The 22,280-nt window shown below is 37.6% G+C and overlaps 1 protein-coding gene across 1 annotated transcript in view; it reads left to right on the forward strand.

Moving 5' to 3' along the window:
- fam172a (family with sequence similarity 172 member A) overlaps window positions 1-22,280 on the forward strand; it is a 269,588-nt gene that overhangs the window by 113,637 nt on the left and 133,671 nt on the right. Inside the window, 1 exon segment of the mRNA XM_007893065.2 lies at window positions 3,140-3,259. Within this exon segment, the coding sequence (XP_007891256.2) occupies window positions 3,140-3,259 (120 nt within the window).

Below are 22,280 nucleotides of genomic sequence, written 5' to 3' on the forward strand. Positions count from 1 at the left end.
TATGGATGACCAGTTGTTTTTTTTGGCCGCACATGTGAAACCCATCACAAGCTTAAGAGTCCCAAACCAAAGTATTGAGAGTTTCAGATATTATGGTTTAAATTTTCTGGGATCATATTTTGAAACCATAGAAATTGAACAATAGAAATTTACAGCACACAAGAAGGTCTTTCTGCCCATCGTGTCAGTCGGCCTTTACCTTATCCCACAGAATATAGGTACAAGTTGGCAAGAGCTAAGGCTTAGAAACCCCACTGTGTGCATTGTGGAGTTCCCAAGCTAAATTCATCCACTCAGTGCACTGGCAAGCCACCTGCTGCTGGCCCAACTGGGACCATTGTACACATTAAGGGCTTTGTTTCATGGGGTATCTATCTGCAGCCAAGTGAGAAGAATCTCAGCTGCCAATGATTGATCGCTCCTCCATGTTCCACTGACAAGCTGGACTCCCTGTTCTGTTATCAACACTGGCCTGGAGTACTTCTCAGGTATTGGACTACTATAACAGAAGATTGACTGAATTATGATCCTCTATTGTCAATGCCAAAGAAACCCTGCTTACTTTCCTTTGTGAGGATTTTAGTCAACTGTGGGTCATTTTGCCTGACAAGTGCAGGTTAGAGCCCTCGCCTAGGGAGATACCATGACATGTGTGAGTGCTTTGCCAGAGTCGTCCTGACCAGAGACACATCTCTCAAATTGGGTGGTGGTTCCATCAGTTGGAGGTATGAAGGTTTAACAGTATCTGCTTGCTTCTCAACATACAACAACAACAAATTACATTTGTATAGCGCCTTTCACATCGGGAGGACGTCCCAACGTGCTGGACAGTCAAGAGTTTCAGACCTGAGCTGGGGGTCCGGATTAGGGAGGGTGGAGGGCGGGGGGGAAGCAGGGTGATCAAAAAGCACAGTCGAAGAGGAGGGTCTTAACATGGCAACAACAACAACAACAGATTCCATTTGTATAGTGCCTTTCATGTCAGGAGGATGTCCCAAGGTGTTGGACAGTCAGGAATCTGCACCTGAGCTGGTGGTTAGGATCATGAGAGGTGGAGGGCACGGAGTGTAGGGGTAGGAGGGTGACCAAAGAGGAGGGTCTTGAGACAGGTCTTGAAGGAGGCAAGGGAGGAAGCGAGGTGGAGGGACTGTGGGATGGAGTTCCAGTGGGTGGAGGCACAGAGGCTGAAGAGCCGCTCGCCAATGGTGGCTCGGGCAAGGCGGAGGACGTGAAGCAGGCCGGAGCCCTTTGAGTGCAGCTTAGTAGGGGATTAGGAGGTAGGGAGGGGGCTTTGAAGGTGAAGATAGACACCAAACCCTGTATCTGCCCTCTTCCCCTCTCCCCATATTAAGAAACAGACTTATCCAACACTAGATCCGTCAGGTGGACTTGACATAGATAATAGTCTTGCTTAAATATATGAAGAACAGGAAGAATGTGTATCCAATTAGCATAGGAATGCAAACAGGGAACATTCCAGCTATGTAATTTGGAACAAGGAAAAAAACATGCACACAACTAAGTTTCTCATAAATATAACTTTGTACAAATAGACTTGTCATACAAGTAGACTTAGGTGTGATTTAAAATCAAACAAAGTCATGGCATTATTCTTGCACTTAATCATTATTTAACTGTTAAAATTATTGGATAACAAGATTTTAATTCTTCATTTCTAAATTTTAAAAACAGTAAAAAGCCTCTTTACACATTCCACTATTACCTTGCCTACTCTGGACTGGATTGGATGTCACATTTGAGCCATATGTAAGAAAAGGGGAGGACGTGTAGTTCCACATGAAAAAGTCTTAAAGCGGAAGGCGTACCGAGGGATTTCCCCTGTCGTTATGCTGACTTTTTTTCTCTGAAGGATAGCTTAATTTAATGTGAGGAGTTAATCTACTTTTCTTAACCCTTATGAGAGCTGCACTCGTTGCATGCACTATATAGAGTTCTTGTTTATGTTTCTATTCATTGAGTAGAATGAGGTTCAAATAAGAATTAAATGCTTCTGAATTCTGGGACCTATTAAAATAAATTGAAGGCAAAAATATTTTAAACTTTAAAAATAGTTTATTTTAGAACTGCTTAATCGCCCACAGGAGATGGCTAGTTAAATATACTATTGGGCCAGAAATCTCACCTACTCTTAACCTTTGATGCCATTCTGCCTTAAAATGTAAAACTGCTCAGAATTTGGGAGACACTCTTAATTTGGAAGGACGTTCCACAATGTTGGACAATCTTAAACTTTAAGACAAAATAGTTTTATATGCAAAGACTAGCTAATATTTTTGGCTTTGGATTGAAACTCAAGTCATAGAGACCGGGGAAGGTTTATCTGCTGAGTTAGTCAGTATCAAGTTGGATAGCAATGAAGAGTTGTGATGAGTCAGATAGATTCCAATTTCTAAATGTTCAGAGAAGTGTTTTTCCAATGCACAATATTCCCAATTTTTGAGAGTGACGATTCATGTAAGAGCAGTGTCTATCTGACCATTTCTAGATTTTTCAACTTTGCGATCTTTCAACATGATACACAGCAAGAATTGTTAGGTTCACGAATTTTAGAAATTAAAGATTCCACTTATGGGAATTATTGTGTTTCTCATTCTCGGCATCCGTCACACACTGTAGAAGGAGGTCTGTATCACTACTGTGCCAGAAAATTCCACCAAATGGACAACTTTGCTTTACATTGCGTTATACTTATTTTAGAGGAAAAATATTCTGTAACATTGCCCAACTCCCATTCTTGTACCCAAGGAAACGCTTCATGAGTTTTTTTTCACAAATTCCAGCTCAGCTCCAAGTTGGCCCTGCTCACCTCCTCCCCAAGGAGGATAGTCCAGAGATGAGAGTTACCAATTGAACCAAGCTGATATCTATACATAATTGGTACCTGGGGTGGTTTCCTCTCTGACCAAGTTTAATCATCTTTTCTGCCTAATGAAGCAAAGTACTATTATAAAACTGCTGATTTATTGACTGTTGAAGTGGTTTAGATATGCTTTTCATGCTTTAAATTAAACACTTCCTCAAATATGCTGTACTGTCCATCCATCTACTCACCAGAAAGTATTGGAACTCTCTAAGTTGTATTTATATTAATTTATCTTTGTTTTTTCTTAACTTACAGAATAATAGCACTCCAGAAGAGCACACACTGTATGTCTGGGATCACTTTATTTCCAAATCTTCTGTCAAGAATGTAGTATTTGTTGCCCACAGTTATGGTGGACTGGTATTTGTGGAGTTGGTAAGTATTTCTTTGTTTTCATTGTCTGTTACAACTCAAATTGTTCTATTTTCTTTACCACGTGGGTGCACATCAAACATATACCTCTCTATTCAGAGAATTCCAGAACTTTACCACTCATCCAAGGAAGGAAAATCTTTTTTTTAATCAGGGCAAAATATCAGGTGACTGCACTGACTAATTAATATATTTTACTTTGTTAGTAGTATGAAGCTTAATGGTAAAATTGGTCGATAGCAATTAAGTGAAAATGGTGTAAGTCTGTTTTTCTTGCTTTGAATCTGACTGGGATGAATATAAAGTCATCAAATATCATATTGTAACGATATTTTATGAATCTGAAATTCAAATTTGGGTACATCATCTGAAAAAGCTTTGTTGTTTTTTGATTAGAATGAATATCTTTCTTTTTGATTAATTACTGACAGTAATGCAAACTTAATTTATATTTTGGGATAGCAGCTGGGATTTCTATCATAGACGATGAAGCATTACTGTAAATGGTGACATCAAGTTTTAAAAAGACAGCAGTTCTTTCTATCTCCATAAAAAATGGAGAAGATCTTTATCCTTTACATTCTTAAAATGCTCTTGCATTATTCCCTTAACGGACATAGATTTGAAAGTGATTTATTTTTGCTTTCATGCTTTTTGTTATTAAAATCTAGTCAGACACATTTTTAAACTAAACTGATTTAGTTCAGACCGAGTTTAACCCTTTGGTTAAATTAAATGTGCTATGAAAACTGTTTTAAATGTAGCTAATGTTGAGTTAATAAATGTGAATTTATATGAAGTAAAATAAATTAAAGCTTACTGTACAGTAATGCTGTTTTTGGGTTTGATAGAAATTAATATAAACAATAGAGAATTACATACTGGTCCATCACAACATTGTGTAGTGGATGTGCAGCTTACTAAGAAAAGAATATCAAGGAGAAAACGTGTTAGCTTGTTTTATTTATTCTTTGCGCACCAAAAGCTGGTAAAGTGGTGCATAACTAATATGGATTTATTTGGATTTAATCCAAACACTTGGATTTATAATTGTTCTTGCTTCCCAAAAAAATTAGAAGAGGAATGTGCAATGTCTTGTGTTTGTAATAAGAAATATTATTAATTTTTGAACAGAAAAGTAAGGTGTTTCAGCAGAAAAGTTGATATGTATGATTCAGATTTAGTGATGCATTTTGTGAATTTTTCATGGAGTGTAATTGTGTCACCAACTGCAGTTTTGAAATAGACTATGAGCTGATTGACCTTTAGACGGTGAAGTAGTGGTGCATTCTATGGATATGGTAAATGATGTTTGCCCTCAGACCAAACAATTACAAGTCTTCCCACCTAAAGACATAAATGAAGGGTCGTGGATGACCACTGTGACATTCCTTCTGTCTATGTCTCTCATCACACTGGTGGATATTTTTTCCTCCTTTGTTCTGTGTTACTATAATGCATCCAGATGTCTCAGGGTAAGACTTGACATCTGACCTTGGGGCTTTAGGGTGAAGGTGCCCCCTGAGCCTGTGAATTTATCCCAGGCTGGGCTAAAGTCTTCCACAAGGCATTTTGGTCTTGGTGCAGGAAGTAACCAGTAAGTAAGAAATTACAAGGGTGCTTTGTCAGGAAAAGAAGATAGTAGGAGGAGCAAGTTCTGAAGACTGCTTACACTGCAGGAGCTGAATGCATGAACGGCATGACATAATACATCCATGGGCACATCTAATATCTGTCACAAAGAAACCAGAACTTTTAAAAAAAAAACTGACATTGATGTATCATTATGACTTTGCAATAACGGGTGTGACAATTAATCATTTTGGAACAGAGTATCTGTTTCCCTTCAGTATACATCGTGTGACTCCAAAGAGCTTTGGAATTGTTTAATATACTTTTTTTGTTGTGTATGTATCACAGTTTATCTATAGGCTTCTATGTTTTCTGAAGCAAACATATTTGCTTTTTTGTATGCTGAGCATACAAATATTAATTTCTATTAATATTTTTAAGGTTTAAATTTAGATTTTGTTTAGAATGAACATTCTTTACAGTTTGGGATTTGTTTTGTAACTCCCATCAAAAAGGTACCATCTACTATATGTTATACAAATTATCTTAATGGGAGGTTGTCTTTGTATCTATTTTATCTGTAGGTCCCTTCCCTATTTTGTAAAAATGCAGTTGCGAGATTTTATAGAATGGAACACACCATTCTCATAGTTATATTAGGGAAAGCAGGGTTAAGGCTATTGTGCCATCAGTCTGAATAATTAATGGTGGATTTTCTTTCCAAGGCTACTTTTGAGGAAAAAGCATAAACCAGCACTGCTATACATTTTTTATGAGAAACAACAACAACAACAAAATTCCATTTATAGAGCGCTTTTCACATCGGGAGGACGTCCCAAGGCGCTGGACAGTTGGGTCAGGACCCGAGCAGGGGGAAATGGTCAGGGTGAGGGGAGGGAAGGGAGGGAGCGAGGAGGGGGTAGAGAGTCGAGAAACATCCTTTTGCTAAACACAATAATTTGTGAGCTGCTTGTGTGCTTTATGTCTTGCAAAATGGCAAAATCCTTGCACAGCATAATTATAATAATAATAATAATAATAATCCTTGCATTTGATATAGCGCTTTTCACGTCGGGAGGACGTCCCAAAGCGCTTCACAGAACACACTGTAAAGTGAATTGACTGTATATTTGTGGGCGAACGCGGCAGCCAATTGCGCACAGCAATGTCCCACAAACAGTCGTAGATTGAAAATGACCAATTTAATTATTGTTTTTGGTTTTTTGGAGGGATTATTATAAGGCGTGTGGAGTAAGGAAACTTGCCCAAGGTTTCGCCCTGTTAGTCATGGTAGCACACTGTTCAGGGGTATAGTGTGTTGAACATCAAATCTGTGTTCAAGAAGATTATTAAAATTTTGATATTTTATTGATATTACAGCAGGAAATCTATGTACTGTAGTTTTAAAAACATCAAGTCTCCATATTAATTATGCAAAGTTACACTGCAATAAAGATAGATTTTGTAATAAAGAAAAATAGAAACACTATACTGTAGTTCTTCATATTGCTCCCAATGTGTTTGAAAAGAGAAGGGTATTTCTCCTGATCTCTTGGCCAACAGTCCATTACATTTTTAAAAAATGATCATTGACTTCATGTGTGTTTGTGGGACATTACTGTAGCGTTTGCCTACAAATACACAGTTACCAAACTTTACAGAAACCTCTGTGAAGTGCTTCGAGAAGTTTTGATGTCAGAAAGCACAAATTCAGATGTAAGAGTTAAAAAGAGTTTCTGTTTTTGTTACCCATATACATAGAAAATTATGGAATAGTTATAGTATGCATTCCAACCAGCCCAGGTCTGTTGTTGAATAGTTGCTTGAAGTTGATTAAGCTATCATACAGACTTGTCAACATCACAACTCCTTAGCATTTGGCTTTGCTTTGCTACTTCAGTTGAAAACGAAAGTCTGGGATGTGTTGAAGAAATCATTCCTGAATCTGTGATGCCTTTCTCCCTAAGAATAAAGAGAAGATAGAATTATGGCCCGATTCACGTAGTTATTTTGAAATAAAATGATGATGCAACAGATGTCATATTTTTGATACCAGCCAGGGAAATTATTTAGATCTTGAATCCATGCATGATAACAAATGTAATAATTCCTGTAATAAATAAGTTAGATTATAAATCAGTGAGTTTTATTCCGTGATTTAATCAGACTGCAGTAATTCAAATGAATTCTAGGTACCTAAACATTTGAGATGACATTAAGGAAAATGAGTGTTACGTTTTCTAAAAGTGTAATATATTTTGATATATCCCAACTGCACACCATATATGCAAACTGCACACCATAAAAAAAACTCCCAGAATGTAATAGTAATATAGTAAAGCAAATAAAAAAATCTTGAACTAAATAAAATGTTGATATTTCTTGCTGCCTCTTGTGCCTAATGCTTAGTCAAATAAATGGCTAAGCATAGCAAAACAATGGCAAAAAAAAGAGGCAACAGACACAATGTGTGTCAGAGAGTTACTCACTAGTTTAGCTCAGTTGGGTGTCAATTTGGCTCATTTGGTAGCAGTCTTGCAACAACAACAACAAAATCACATTTGTATTGCGCCTTTAACATCAGGAGGACGTCCCATCAAATGCAAAGAATTTTTTTTATCAATCCAGGAAAGATGTTCCTACTTAAATATTGCACTTTTTTCATAATATCCACTTGAGCTAATGGAGGAACTGCAACCAATTGCCAAAGCAGAAATCTTGCAAAACGTAATAACAAGTAGTATATATTTATATTATAACTGGTATGGATTGGAGGGACGTCACACCATCTGAAATATGAAAACAGAACCTGAAGGTCTCTTTCTAAAATTAAGATGTTAGACCCAGCTGAACTCCTCATAGATGCTTAGAAGTCCCTAAACTATTTTATTAGCGACAACTGAAATTATAATTAGCAGGACTAAAGTGGAAGTTTAGTGCCTTACCTCCTTGCGTTTTTAATTGATTTACAAAAATCTCTCCCTCTCTAATTAGTCAACAATTCCTGTTGGTCACAGTGGAGCACTGTCTCCTAATAGATGTGATTCCTTTGTTGCATTTTAGAATGTCAAGACCAATAGGAATTAATCTGTGTTGACTAAATTGAAATAGTATACTGTGTAAAAGACCTATGCCTGTGGTGGTCAGTTACAGGTCCATTTTGCAAATTAATCATTATCCTTCAAATTCCTTGGGTAAAACAACCCTGTGGAGAAATCTCAAAGGATATCTTTCCTTTCGCTTGATTTTGTCCATGCTCAGTGTAACTTTTCTCTTCCCATTTCCTGCACAGCAACTTTACATAATCTATTTCCCATTATAGGTATCAATTGGGCTGTGTTGCTGTAAGTAAAAGAAAGGTTTTCTTGGAACACAATTACATTAATTTTCTGACTGCGATCTTAAGATTTATTTCAATAAATGAATGATGATTGTAGCAACTCAGAAATGGTCAACACATTCCAACTTATACAAAGATGTGGAATGAAAAGTTGAGGTCAATTTTTCAAAAACTAAATCAGTGTTAAGACTGATGAATGATGTCTGGAACATTTTCGTATGAAGCAACCTATTGCTGGGTAAAGATTGTGCATAGTTTCCAAGGAAGCAGAAAAAGAGGACATTACAGAAGGTTTAAGAGGTACACAAATCCGAGCACTACAAAAATGTCTTTACGTAAATGTTTATTGTCTTCACATGAGAACGATGAAAGGAATACTTTTCTATCTATGGCTTCTAATAGCAACTTAAGACAGTCTCGATAAGATATAGGACAGGGTACATGCAGAATAAGGTTCCTTCATCTTAATCTCCAAAGAGAACAAGCCAATACCAGAATTGGATATTTTCTACTTCTTATACCAATCATAAGTATAGCTTCTATGAGTTATGTGGGCAAATGAATTCCCATTTTAAACTGAAACATGGAAAGCTTGACTTTGCAGACCTGTATCCACATGTAACAAGGACACTGTAATTTCACATAGGAACTTTACAACACCAGATAATGGAGGCAATTATCATCAGTTTGTGTTGTACTTGAACTCAGATTCCAACGGTGAAATAGAGATATGTTATCCACTGCCTCGCACAATCTATCAAAGTCAGATTTTCTGATTATTGTTAAGACACTTGTCCATTGTCTATTTCCCTAGATGAAATTTGCCTGCCACAGAAGCCTCATAATGTAATTAAATCACAACCTGCTTTTAGATTCAACAACTGCATTCAATACATTCTACTTCCTATCATTTAGAAAGTTATGGTTAAGATGTTCTCTGATCAAGACCCACTTGAGGTGCACAAATTGATTGAAGTGTCAGTTTGGTTTGGTTGGTAACAACAAAATTACATTTGTATAGCGCCTTTCACGTCGGGAGGACGCTTGAGTCAGAAGGTTGAAGGTTCAAGTCCGTTGACTGGACTTCGAGCTCATAGCCCAGGTGGCACACTGCTGCCATACTCAAGAAGCGCTGCATATTGGAGTTGCCATCCTTTGTTAAAGACATGAAATCAAGGTTCTATCCACCAGTTCAGATGGATATGAAAGATCCCATGACACTATTCGAAAAGACTTTCTCTTTCTCCAACAATGCTGCAAACAAATCAGTCATTCACTTTAATGGCTATTTGTAGGACCTTGCTGTATGCAAATTGGTTGCTAAGTGTGTAGGCGCAATATCAAGTGCAAGGATCATTTGGAATTTGGTTTATTATTGTTAATTCAGGTTGTTGAGACATAAAGGGGCTAACCAGGAGAGTCATAAGGGTGATTATGAACCATGGAGTTGCTTTTATAGGAATAATGTAATGATTCCTGTGATGTGCTGCCTTATCACGTTGTTGAAACATGCTAAGCGCTTCACAGGACTAAATGTAGAGAGTGATTTTATAGGCAAACACAGCAGCCACTTGCACACAGCAATGTCCCACAAACAACCAAGAAGTGAATGACCAATTTGTTTAGTCAAGCAAATGAGGAAACCTTTGCTTAAGAGTATCATACTTAAGATTATACAAAACCAAACTGAGTTCCATGCATCCCACCTATACATGGAAATTCCTCTCCCTGAAGGAACACATCTCGCTTACCCAATTACAGAGAGTATTAAGCGCAGATTTCCTCTGCTTCCAGGGTGCTTAGCTATAGGTTAGTGTAGACCGGAACCCTCCCTCCCTATGTTTGCACAAACTCACCTCACTGCTTGATCCTGGACTTTTCAAATGGGTCAGAGGAAGCCTCTCCGCTGCATCCCCAGGAGCTCAAATCCATAAAGGAGGACTGTTTACACACATGTCTTGTATGCCACAAGCTTGACCTGCATTGGGACCTTGCTGTTCTTGAAGAGAGAAGAGCACGACCAGAATCATGATTCCGCACTTGGGGGCGCTCATCATCATGTCTCACCAGGGTGGCCGAGTGTTCAAGGTAGCAGGTGCTGCACAAAAAGTCCCCAGGTAAGTCTGCTAGCAATACAATATTGTCTGCAAACAGAAGCTTGTCAGAAAAGCCTGGAACAGATACACCAAGTCCGTCCCCCTTAATGTCACCTAAGATGTGATTGATGAATACCTCGAACAGGCCAGCCTTGCCTTTCCTCCCTTTCAAGAGGGATGGGTTTGGTGAGTCCACCGTTGACCCTTACACAGATCTTGAGGCTGCAATACATATTCCGGATAAAATTCAAGATTTGGCCTTGTATTTTCATGGCTTCCAGTTTCATCATGAGAGGTTCAGGAGGCACTAAGTCGAAAGCCTTGTAGAAGTCGTGAACGCAACATAGATACATTTTCCTTTAGACTTACGACATTTTGTGAAGTCATCTAAAGCTAAAACCTATCTGTCACAATACTCATGAAAATGGAAGCCAGCCTGTTTCTTGCTGATCAAACCACGAGCTTCCAATGCGTGCAATACAAGTGCAGTGACTACCCGAAGCATGACTTTAACAGCCACTGAAATCAATCCAATTCTTCTGTAGCTTTCGGTCTCACTACGGTCACCATTCACCCTTGTAGATAGTAACCAGAATTGCACTCTGGAAAACTGATGGAATGCGGGAATAGTTGGCCAGAACAGACACCAGGAGAAACTCTTTTCGAACAGTACTTATGGGTACTTTAAAGTCTACCTGAACAAGCGATGATCTAATGACAGCACATCCAACAACGCAGCACTCCCCAACACTACCCTGGAGTGTCAGCCTGAACTGTTGTAATATCACTGAATCCAAATCAAGGGTGTGTTAGTAAGCCGCTTTATTCTAAAAAATCCACCATTATAAACCACACATCCTGTCTCACTCATAGTGTACTGTGCTTCATACCCTTCTTATTATTAGTCCTTTTGTTAATTGTTAATTTACTCTTAAAGGAGTATCCAACAATTGTGAGCTTGATGTCCTTGATATCAGGATGACAATACAGAGACCGCAAGCAAAACATTTTCCAAACCAATTCAACCCTTTTGAATAGTAGTCAGCAGAATACCGAGGCAAGACCTGGATACAATCGATTGTTCAGTCCATTAAGCTTGGCAACCGTTTTATTGTGCTACTTGGCATTGGCTAAGGTTAAAAAGGTATCAAATAGAAGCTCCACCACAGTACTTTTTTAATGTGTCAGACTCTTCTGGAGAAGTTCAGAGTGCAGTTAAAATGTAATCAGATAAGATAAAAGGTATACTGCAGAAATCAGTCAACAGTATCGAGTGTTGTAAGGTTATGAACAAAATACCAAGACACAATAACAGTAACATTTGAAAAATATTATGAAATCAGCATATGTTAAAGCAAACAGTGATTCTGTCAGTTTACTATCCTTTTGACTGATTACTACAGTCAGACTCTGCCAACGTTGCCATGGGAGTTAATTTGAAACCAGACCAATACTAACATGGTTTATTTTTACTTGGCTCTGTACTGTACAAAGCCATTTTCTTTTCTTTTCAGACAGTTGCTTTATTTGTGATATATGCTTTTTGCCCACTGGAACCACCTATTGTGCAGAATGAACCAAATCACAAAGGATTCATCATTGCATATTTACTGACTGTGACTGATACAGCTGTAAGATCTTATCCAATCCCATTGATCTATTGCGCATGTTCACTCCCTTGGTTACCAAAATGTGCATCTGTTTGCATAAAGCCCTGGGCAAGGTTCTTTTTCACATTGATTGGCCCGTCCACAGGAGGCTGATGGGTTCTTGCATTGATCAATGCATTTTACCAGACAGTCATGTTAAATTTTGATTAGTTAAAACTGAAAGAATAATTTGTGATATGTTTTCATACTTTGCTGTGAATTTATTTATAATCTACTGAGCAGTCAAGTCAAGGCTGGTTATGATCACAAGAAAATGGAAGAAAAGCTAATAGAGGATCTTTGATCATGTGCCATTCTTCATGAATTTTGGCCTCAAACAATGTTTAGTAATTTGTCGTTTCTTAATTTTGAACTGTTATTTAAATAACTAGAATAAGAGTCCATAGAAGTTAGAAAATCCAATCTATAGTTTGCTTTATTATATAATAATCCTTGGATTTGATATAGCGCTTTATCGTGTCTATGAGACATCTCAAAGCGCCTCACAGAATATACTGTAAAATGAATTGACTGTATATTTTGTGGGTGAAATATTTTGTTATTTAGCTTCTGAATTTTTTTTAATTTAGTTATTTAGCATTGGTTTACATACAAATCTAACACTGCATTTCCAGATCAAGAAAAGCTTTCCAAACAGATACATGTAGCCTTAAATAAAAGTGTTTTATAAATCATTGTAAACCCGATAACTCTTCCATACAAATTATTGTAAAACCGGTAATTCTCATTTGTTGTAAGTGGGATCTTTTTGGAACATAAGGTGATGTGCTTGGAATCAAGGCGATCCTTATGTGTGGCAGTTTTAGTAGGTTGGTTTCTGAGCCAGGCAGGTCCACAGTACTCCAAGGCACTGATGATGACAGACTAGTCAGCAGCCTGGCTCGTCAGCAGGATTTGAAGGTTGGCCATAGTTGGACAAACAGCGGGAAGTTTGCCAGTCAGTGCTCGCTGTTTTAGATAGTTAAACTCCAGCAGTCCACCAACACACACACTCCGGTCCTTTAGCCTTGCCAACCTGGGTTTAATAGTATAACACACAAACTTATCCTCACATAAAAAGAAAATGTTTTTCCCCCAGGTTAGACTTTTTTGTAGTTTTTAATGTTTCAGTTACAGTAGAGATCTAATTATCCTCACTAATTGAAACCAGTCCATTGCAGATAAGCAAATAGTCTGAATAATTGGACATAATATAAAATACCAATCGGCTACAGTGCTAACTAAAAAATTGTTCCATTAGGAGTTGTACTATCATTATACGATACTTTGGAAATATTAGTGGCATCCAATCAAAAACATTATTCCCCCCTTTGGATCCAGCCTTAGGTAATTTTGCTCACTTCTATTTACAAATATTGCTGCTAATTCATGCCAGTACCTGCTTTGAAACTAAGAGTGCTGTACGTGTATTTGTAGCAGGATAGAGCCGTTCACATGCTGGACAATCATAGTTGCTGTCTCCAATGTCTTATCATAATCAGTGCATTGAAAATTAAAGGTTTAGGTTTACAGAGTTTTCCAAAGGCCACTAACACCAGCAAATGAATAGAAATAAAAACTATACTTGAGAGCTGTGTAAAGAGTATTGAAGTGATTCTACAATATCTGACATAACTAAAAGGCCTAAGCTAAATACAATCTATAATAATAGCAGTAATCCTTGCATTTGTTCTAGCGATTTTCATGTCTTCTAGACTTCTCAAAGCGCTTCACAGTATATACCGTAAAGTAAATCTAGATTTAAGGGACATATAGAGAGTTGACCTTTTATCCTTTTACGTCATTCAGAACTCTGCAGCTCGTGTACTGTCCCGCACCAGGCTTCGGGACCACATCACTCCTACCCTCGCTCGCCTCCACTGGCTCCCCATCCACCAGAGGATTGATTTCAAGATCCTCATCCTCACCTATAAGGCCATTCACGGCCTTGCTCCCTCCTACCTCTCCAACCTACTATCCCCCTACCTACCTGCCCGTACCCTCCGTTCCTCTGGCTCCGGTCTGCTCCACGTCCCCCGCCCCAACCGCCCTACTATCGGTGGTCGGGCCTTCAGCCTCTCAGCCCCGAGGCTCTGGAACTCCATCCCCCAGTGCCTTCGCCTTGCTTCCTCCCTTTCCTCCTTCAAGGCCGGTCTCAAAACCTTTCTCTTTGACCGTGCCTTCAGCTCCCCTCTCGACTCTCTTCCTCCTCCTCGCTCCCTCCCTTCCCTCCCCTCACCCTGACCATTTCCCCCTCCTCTCTCCCTCCCTTCCCTCCCCTCACCCTGACCATTTCCCCCCTGCTCGGGTCATGACCCAACTGTGCAGCGCCTTGGGACATCCTCCTGACGTGAAAGGCGCTCTATAAATGGAATCTTGTTGTTGTTGTTGTTGTTTTAGAGGGCTCAAACAGGAAATAAAGCATATTTTCGATGGCAAAGGGTAGATTAGCTTAGTGGTTAAAGCACTCGCCTCACAGGCAAGAGGACCCGGGTTTGATTCCAGTGCAGGGTGAAATGTTGGACATGCTTCCTTACTCCACACGCCTCTGTTCACCTAGCAGTAAGTAAGAACTCGGTTGTTAGATGATTGGTTGATCGCTTTTCTGAAGGTAATAATCCCTTCAAAAATAAAGTTAAAAAATAATAACTGTTTGGTTACCCAATCCCTGACTGTTTGCAGGATACTGCTGTGCGCAAGTGGTTGCTGCGTTTTGCCCACAAAATATACAGTCAATTCACTTTATGGTATATTCTATGAAGCACTTTGAGACGTCCATATCAGGTGCAAAGATTATTATTATCATTATTATTATATAGAAAGACAAAGCAGTGCCACCCTTCCAGTGATTTTTTTGCTTCTACGCTCACAATTCTTAGGGGGGCATGCAGCTGGAGGGAGAAGATGGGCCATCATTTCATCAGATGTAGATCACAGAAACTATAAGGTATAGCTAAACTCACAGATTTCAAAGAGACTTCCAAAAGGTCTATTTTCTTCGGAAAGTTCAACGATTCTCGGTTACAACATATTTTGTGCAAAGTGGCACATTTTGTGGGTAATATGTGGCAGCTAATCGTGCACAGCAATGTCCCTCAAATAGTCATGGAGTAAGTGACCAAATTTTATTTAGGGGATTTTTTGGCCACGAGACCAGGAGAAACTCCCATCTCTTTTTGAACAGTGCCAGTATCTTTAAAATCCATGTGACAGGCAGACGGGACCTTGGTTTAATATCTCATCCGATGGACGGCACCTCCGACAATACAACACACTCACAGCACTACTTTGGAGTGCCAGCGTTTACTATGTGATTCCAAGTCCTTTCTGACTTAGAGGCAAGATTGCTACCACTGAGCCAGGCTAACACAGATGAAAAAGATTGGTAAATTACTTATCATTGACAGTTTTCCTTTCAGATTTAACAAGGCTTACTTAGCGCACTGTACTTTACATTGAAAACTGCTTTGTAGTTAAAATTGTTGTACCTTGTTTTACATTGCACCCTGATTATTGCTACTTTTATTAAGAGTTGATTAATTTAAGTGATCATTAATTAAACTGGAATGATTTATTGCTCTTATTCAGCTGAAAGATTCTACCTCATGTTTTCGTAGATAAAAGCTGAAAAATACAGCCCAGCCAATGGGGCTGAATGAAGATAATAATCCTTGCATTTGATATTACATCTTTCACTTTAAGAGGACTTCTCAAAATGCTTTACAGGATTTCCTGTAAAATGCAGTAATTGTATATTTTGAAGGTGAATGTAGCAGCCAATTTGCACATAGCAATGTACCATAGATCACTTTACTGAAGTCTGAGGTGAAAGGAAAATCTCCCTGCGAATTGATCGTCCCACACCCCCCGGCCCCTCCCCCCATAAAATAACATGATTTTCCTATTTGTAAGTCAAGCCTGAAATTTAGACGAATTTCTAATTGCAAATATATTGGGACTTCTTGATTTTATGGTTATAAATTTGTTTTTTCAAAATACTTTGAAAGAATTAAAGCAATGGAACTAACAGTTTGAAGATATTTTTATGTGAAAATAAACCCTTAATATTTAGTTTCAGGGATTAATTATTTTAAAATGCCTCATCATATGTTATATATATTTTCTGATATTTATTTTACACTGGAGTCTTTTTCTTCATTGCATCACAAGAATACCCATCAATATGGCCTTTGGTCAAATCTAACTTACCATAATGTTAAGATTATTTCCTTTCAAGTATTTATTCAGATTTCCCAGCTATGATGCTGGTGTTCCAATTTGGTTGTCACTATAGCCTGTTATTTGGCAAAATAGATGTCCAGTCAAAATGAGAGACTACATTTGTGAAATCTTCATTTCTGACAGGTCTTTAAAATAATTTAATTTAGCTAAACATGATCATTCACGGGATGCATTTGTGGGCATGTGATCACTGCAAGTATGATTCAATAGAAGGGTTGAATAGATGCAGCAGAATCTTTTGTGGTGATCTTAAATGGTCATTATTCATAAGAACAAGGAAAGTTGAGGGTGATAAAAGCATCAGTCCACTGAAACTCATTCATGTCATACCTTAAAGCTCCAGTTGTGCGAACAAGAGGAGGTCATTCAGAATACCCATCAAGCCGTTGTGGCAATTTATTAGATATTAGATGTTTCAATCTTATTTCCCTGCCTTTTCTCCATACCTCTTACATCTTTACTTTTCATGTATCAATATGTCTTCCTTTTAAAAATCCCAATTGATTCTGCCCGTGAGGCCTTAGAGGCAGTTCTTTCCACATTTGCACAATTTTCTGGGTGAAGACATCTTTTCTCATTTCACTGCTAACTGTCCTAGTTCCAATCTTAAATTGCTTCCTGCAGTGCTTTTGCCTCTATGAGTTAACTTGATAGATTATTCCAAACATTTATCACCCTACGTTTCTTTTTTGATGCTTTCCATTGATGTCATCTGGTCTAACTTTATTGGCTTACTCAATCCACGACTGTTTGTGGGGCACTGCTATCTGCAATTGGCTGCTACGTTTCACTCATAAAATATACAGCCAATTCACTTTACAGTATATTCTGTGAAGCAAGGATTATATATTACTTGGAAGCTTCAGTCTGGCTTCACCTGATCAATATGATTTAATATTTATATACTTCAGTGGGGTTCCGTAACCACCTCACAAGACTGTAAAGTCTATAGACTGGGATAATTCTTCTTTTGTATCTTTATTATATTGCAAGTGTAGCAGGAGCTTGATTAATTGTGCTCTTATCAATTACCACACGGGCACCACTCTGCCCATCTCAGGGCCTGCTCCTCTCACCATGCCACTCTGCTCATTCAAAAATCAGACAATCAGAACGTAAGCTGAAACAAGCAGAGAACAAACAAAGTTATAAAGATTTTAAATGGTACTTGTAATGAGTTTGCGCATTTTCTTCAGAAGCATGAAACTGAACCAAAGAAAAATGCATTTTGTGTTCAAATTGTGTACATTGTGTAAGAGATAACATTCAAAGTCTAAAGTACCACTTTTATATGAAGGTCTGTGGTGGTTAACCTTTGTATCAAAATTATTTAACTTTTTTTCATTATTGGAAACATTTGTAATTACAGGAATCTGGGAGCACGGTTTTTCACTAATTTCAATTATTCACACAGGCAGGAGTAGCACAGTGGGAGTAGCTTTCTATGGCAGGAAATGTATGTGTTCTATATCTTTTTTAATGAAATATCAGAATCAAATCAATCCTTTTGGCCATGTCAGTAGTCTGGTTCCTGAGCCAGTCAATTCTGCAGTGCTCCAAAGCACTGTTGATGACAGGCTAGCCAGCCTGGCTAGTCGCAAGATTTGGAGAGGCACAATAGTCAACGGGCAGATATTCTTTCCACTTGGCTCATGTTAACCTGCAAGCCAAGCCCAAACCAGTAAAGCAGCAGGAATGTGTAGTTTTCGCTGGTTAAACTCCAGCAGGAACCTGAAGCCACCCTCTGAAGTCCCCAAGCCTTCCCTACTTACACCTAATATATTTTGGAATTAGATAAGCGAAGTATGATTCTGTGGGGAGAGTATTCCATTCCAGAGAAATTTCTGTGTATAAGTGGCAATCATATTTGGAGTTCTCAGTTTGGTTTGGATACTCTTAATTATGGTGATGAATTCTCATGAATCAGACACCCAGCAGACCTAAAAAAATATATTTTTTATGTACTAGTAATCAAAACTGAAAACGTTTTCTAATTTGGGTCTGACTTATGCATTGTAAAGCTTCAGTAGATTATTATTTTACTGTCTTGGCTATATATCCTTGCATTCTATTAGCTATTTTTAATTGCTTCACCACTTTGACATGTCTACCATAACTCCCAAGTCTTTTTCTAAGTCTCCCTGATCTAATTTGATTCCATTCATCATAGACTTGCCCCACATTATTTCCACCTTTGTGTAATGCTTTACATTTATCAGCGTTATATTTAATTTGCCATGTGTCTACCAAATTGTATAACCTTTCTAAATCAGTTTGCAAATGTTTTGCTGCATTTTTTATCTTATCTGCTTGTTTGATTTTTGGGATGTCAGCAAATCTGACCAGTTTACATAGTTGACTTCAGTATCTTGATCATTTACATAATTTCATGACAATAAAGATCTGAATAATGAATTCATAGGACTTAACTAAATACCGCCGCCACAGTTTAACATGACATCCTTGCAAGTGTTCTCCGTTTTCCATTATTTAACTGGTTTCTTATCTAATTCCTGTTCAATCCTGAATTCTTTTTACTTTAGACATTTTTGTAGCATTTTCCAAAAGCTTTTTGATAGTGCTCCTAATTTATATGATATCTAAGCTATTTTACCTGTAAGATGCTCACAAATGTCAAGGACATTCCTTAGGCTTGCTGGCTATTTTGTATGAACGGATATAGTTGTAAGAACTATCAGAACAAAACAAAAGCAGCTTTCAAATTAAGACAGTATTATTTTGGTTAGCCGAGGTATATGATGCACTTGGAAACCTATCACTGTGCTTAAATGTCGTTAAACCAATCTACTAAGAGCTACACATATGTATATTATTTTAAAAAGATATATAAGAAAGCATTAATCAAACCACTAAGAGTTACACTTATGCTCTGTGAGGCACTCCATGTCCATGCGCTCCATGTCCCCCACCCTGCCCACTCCACCATCGGCAGTCATTCCTTTAGCTCTCTGCCACTACCTTCTGGAACTACATCCCAGAACCCTTCAGCTTGCCCCTCCCTTGCCTCCATCAAGGCCCATCTCAAGATCTTCCTCTTCGACCGGGCTTTCGGTCATCTTCCCACCCCACCCCCCTTTTAGGCTATGTTTTGTGGGGTTATCTGCAGCTGGGTGAAAAATTCCAACTCCCAGTGACAGGCTTGCTCTTCTAACACCTACCAGCAAGCCAGGATAGCTGGTCCATCAAGACTGAATGAAAGAAATTATAGAAATTAATTCCCAAGTCTGAAGATAAGAATGTTTTCATAATTCTTGCACGATCTTAAGTTTAAAGGCAAAATGGTCTTGCAGGCTAAGACTAGGTGGAATTTCATGCTACTGATAGTTATAATAATAATAATCCTTGCATTTGATATAGTGCTTTATCAAGTCTTCGAGACATCTCAAAGCAGTTCACAGAATACACTGTAAAGTGAATTAACCTTATTTTGTGGGCAAAATGCAGCAGCCAATTATACATTTTCACATAATACATAGCATAGCAACTTTAGTTATACTCAACTCCAGGGTCCTCTTTGCACAATATAGCATGCTTTTCAAACTGCTTAAGCAAATTGATATAACTTCTTGAAAGGTTCTCTCCCTCATTTTTTTCTGTACTGCGTTTTATCATTTATTCTCCTATTAATTGATTTATTCAACTATTTGGGAGAATGTTCAAGCGGAATTTAATACTTATTTTACGTACTTGGCATTATTGTTTTAAAAGTAGTCCATTTACCCTCAACAAATATAATTCAGCAATATTTCTCAGTTAATTTCCTTTATTTTTTATTTCATTCCTTTGAAGATTTACCTTTCAAAATAACATTCCTTTGTCATATACTTCATTCTATATTGGGTCGCTATGGAATCAATATCCACACTGATACACTCTCCCAGTGTAGTTAAACTTCTTCTACAGTCACTTAGATCATTGATTTTACAAGGTTAATTATGTCCTGGTGCAACTCTTCAGAAAGATTCTGGCTACTCATGGCACAACTAGGCATTATCTTAATCTTCAATTCTGTTTGAAAACCATTTAATTCTGTAACTAAAAATGCTTTTAATTCATTTTTAAATAGTAATTTAATTTTAGCCTTGCACATCAGTGGGTATGTTAAAAAAAACTAATTCAACAGTTTTGTAAATTTCTTTCATTAAGAAGTAATGTAGAGTGCTTTGGAACAGTATGTTGAATTTACATTTCATACTCCCATAAACACGCTTAGAGCTGAGGAATGCTGTAGGCATATGTAAAGCATTGTGTAGCACTACAAGTTTTTTAATGTTAGTATGTCCTTATGTATGAATTTTATTCAGTTTTCCAGGTAATGTTATTGGCTACTCTTAAAGGGAAAACATATGAGAATGTTTTAAAATTTGAAATTCCACAAATATAATTGTTGCTTTGAGTTTGCTGGGACTTCAAGACATCCTGGACATTATGAAGATAGATTTGTTTTTGCACAAATTAATACCCGCTTACTCGGTAAAGGCTTGCACTGTGCTTTATTTTGAAGTTAATTTTACTCAGCTTTAGAAAAAATGCAATCCTTCTCGGTGTAGTGTATACTCCATTGGGTTGTTCTTAAGAGTGCTGAAAAAGAAAGGAAGGAGAGGGAAACAAAATTCTCTAAATCCCAAATGGTAATATATTTGGACGTGTGCGATCTTTGGAGTATTATTGGGATTTGGGAATGTAAGATAGTATTATTATGCAGTCCAACTCTCATTTTATTCCCCTCATTCTGATACAATAATTAGATTTTTTTTTTAAAAAATCATTTTTATAGATCATCTCAGAGCTGTGAAGGCTGGGTAGAGTTCATTTCAGAAGGGTATCAAAAGTTCTGTTCCTAGACTGCTAACAACGTCCCCCTATCCCAATATCAGAAAGAGTAATTCTCATCCAATTCTGCCTTCCCACTGCAATATCACAATAAAGTCTCCACATGAAACAGCTTACCTCAGTAACTGACATCTAAACCTTTATTTTCCACATAGCAATTCAGTACTCCAGTGTTCCATATCTGTGCTGCTTCCAGAACTTGAATTTTGTGGTTGGAAAAAGCAATTATTGCACTTGTTTTAATAACATGTACAAGTTAAAAGAAGCTATTCTAGCTGTCTCTACAATTGATGTTAGATTCCCAGATGTTTCTGCATTTTACTTTTTTCATAGCAAGTTTTAGTTCTAGTATTTCCTCTGAGTTTCCTTCAGCCTTAAGTATTCCTATTACCACAATCATTTCAGGGTGAGAATGTAACCGCATCTCCCAGACGAGAGCATATCATATTTCCTTCATGGAAGAGTAGTTTACCTTTCTACTACTCAACCTTTTGTAGAGGTAAAATGTAAATGTGAAGAATTGCTATTGGTACATACAATTTGTGTTTGATCTATGGTGTACATTTTGAAATATTATCATGAATAACATACAGTATTTGAGCACTATTTTCTAGTTCTGCAGTGGTCTTTTACTCTCTTCTACCACAGAATACTAGTCATGCATTACGATATGGATGGAACAGTGAAGTGCAATTGAGATAAGAATGAGCTGTTCCAAGTCATACTGTACATGTCATATTGGATTAAGAGTCACAGCAGTGTACTCACAGGATACAAAATATATGGACGGAATTGCATCTTAAACTCTTTGGGTCATACAAGTTATGGCAGCAAAGAATGTTGTTGTTGCACTATTGTATTTTGTCAGTACTATTGTATTTTGTCATTGTTAATCAAATTTATTCCTTAAAACTAACAGTAATGAAGTCTCCATGCTATTCTCCCAAATTATTTGAGTCACAAACCTGCATTTATTAACAAGGGAAGCTTGTATCCAATAGGAATGCTTGTCCAATCAAATTTGAATTATCTGCATCTAAATTACTAAATTTTGAGAACCAAAGATCTGGAACAAGAAATACAATAATAATAATAACAATAATCCTTGCATTTGATATAACGCCTGTCATATCTTTGCAATGTCTCAAAGCGCTTTAAGATGTCTTAGTTTCCTCAGGCCTCTGTACATTTAATCAGTTTTATAAGAGAACCTCTGATCAGACCATTAGTTTCTTTAAATCAAGGTATCTTTCTGCAAATGTTACGTAAAC

Source organism: Callorhinchus milii, unplaced genomic scaffold, assembly GCF_018977255.1.
Source record: "Callorhinchus milii isolate IMCB2004 unplaced genomic scaffold, IMCB_Cmil_1.0 Scaffold1, whole genome shotgun sequence".
Classification (NCBI taxonomy): Eukaryota; Metazoa; Chordata; class Chondrichthyes; order Chimaeriformes; family Callorhinchidae; genus Callorhinchus; species Callorhinchus milii.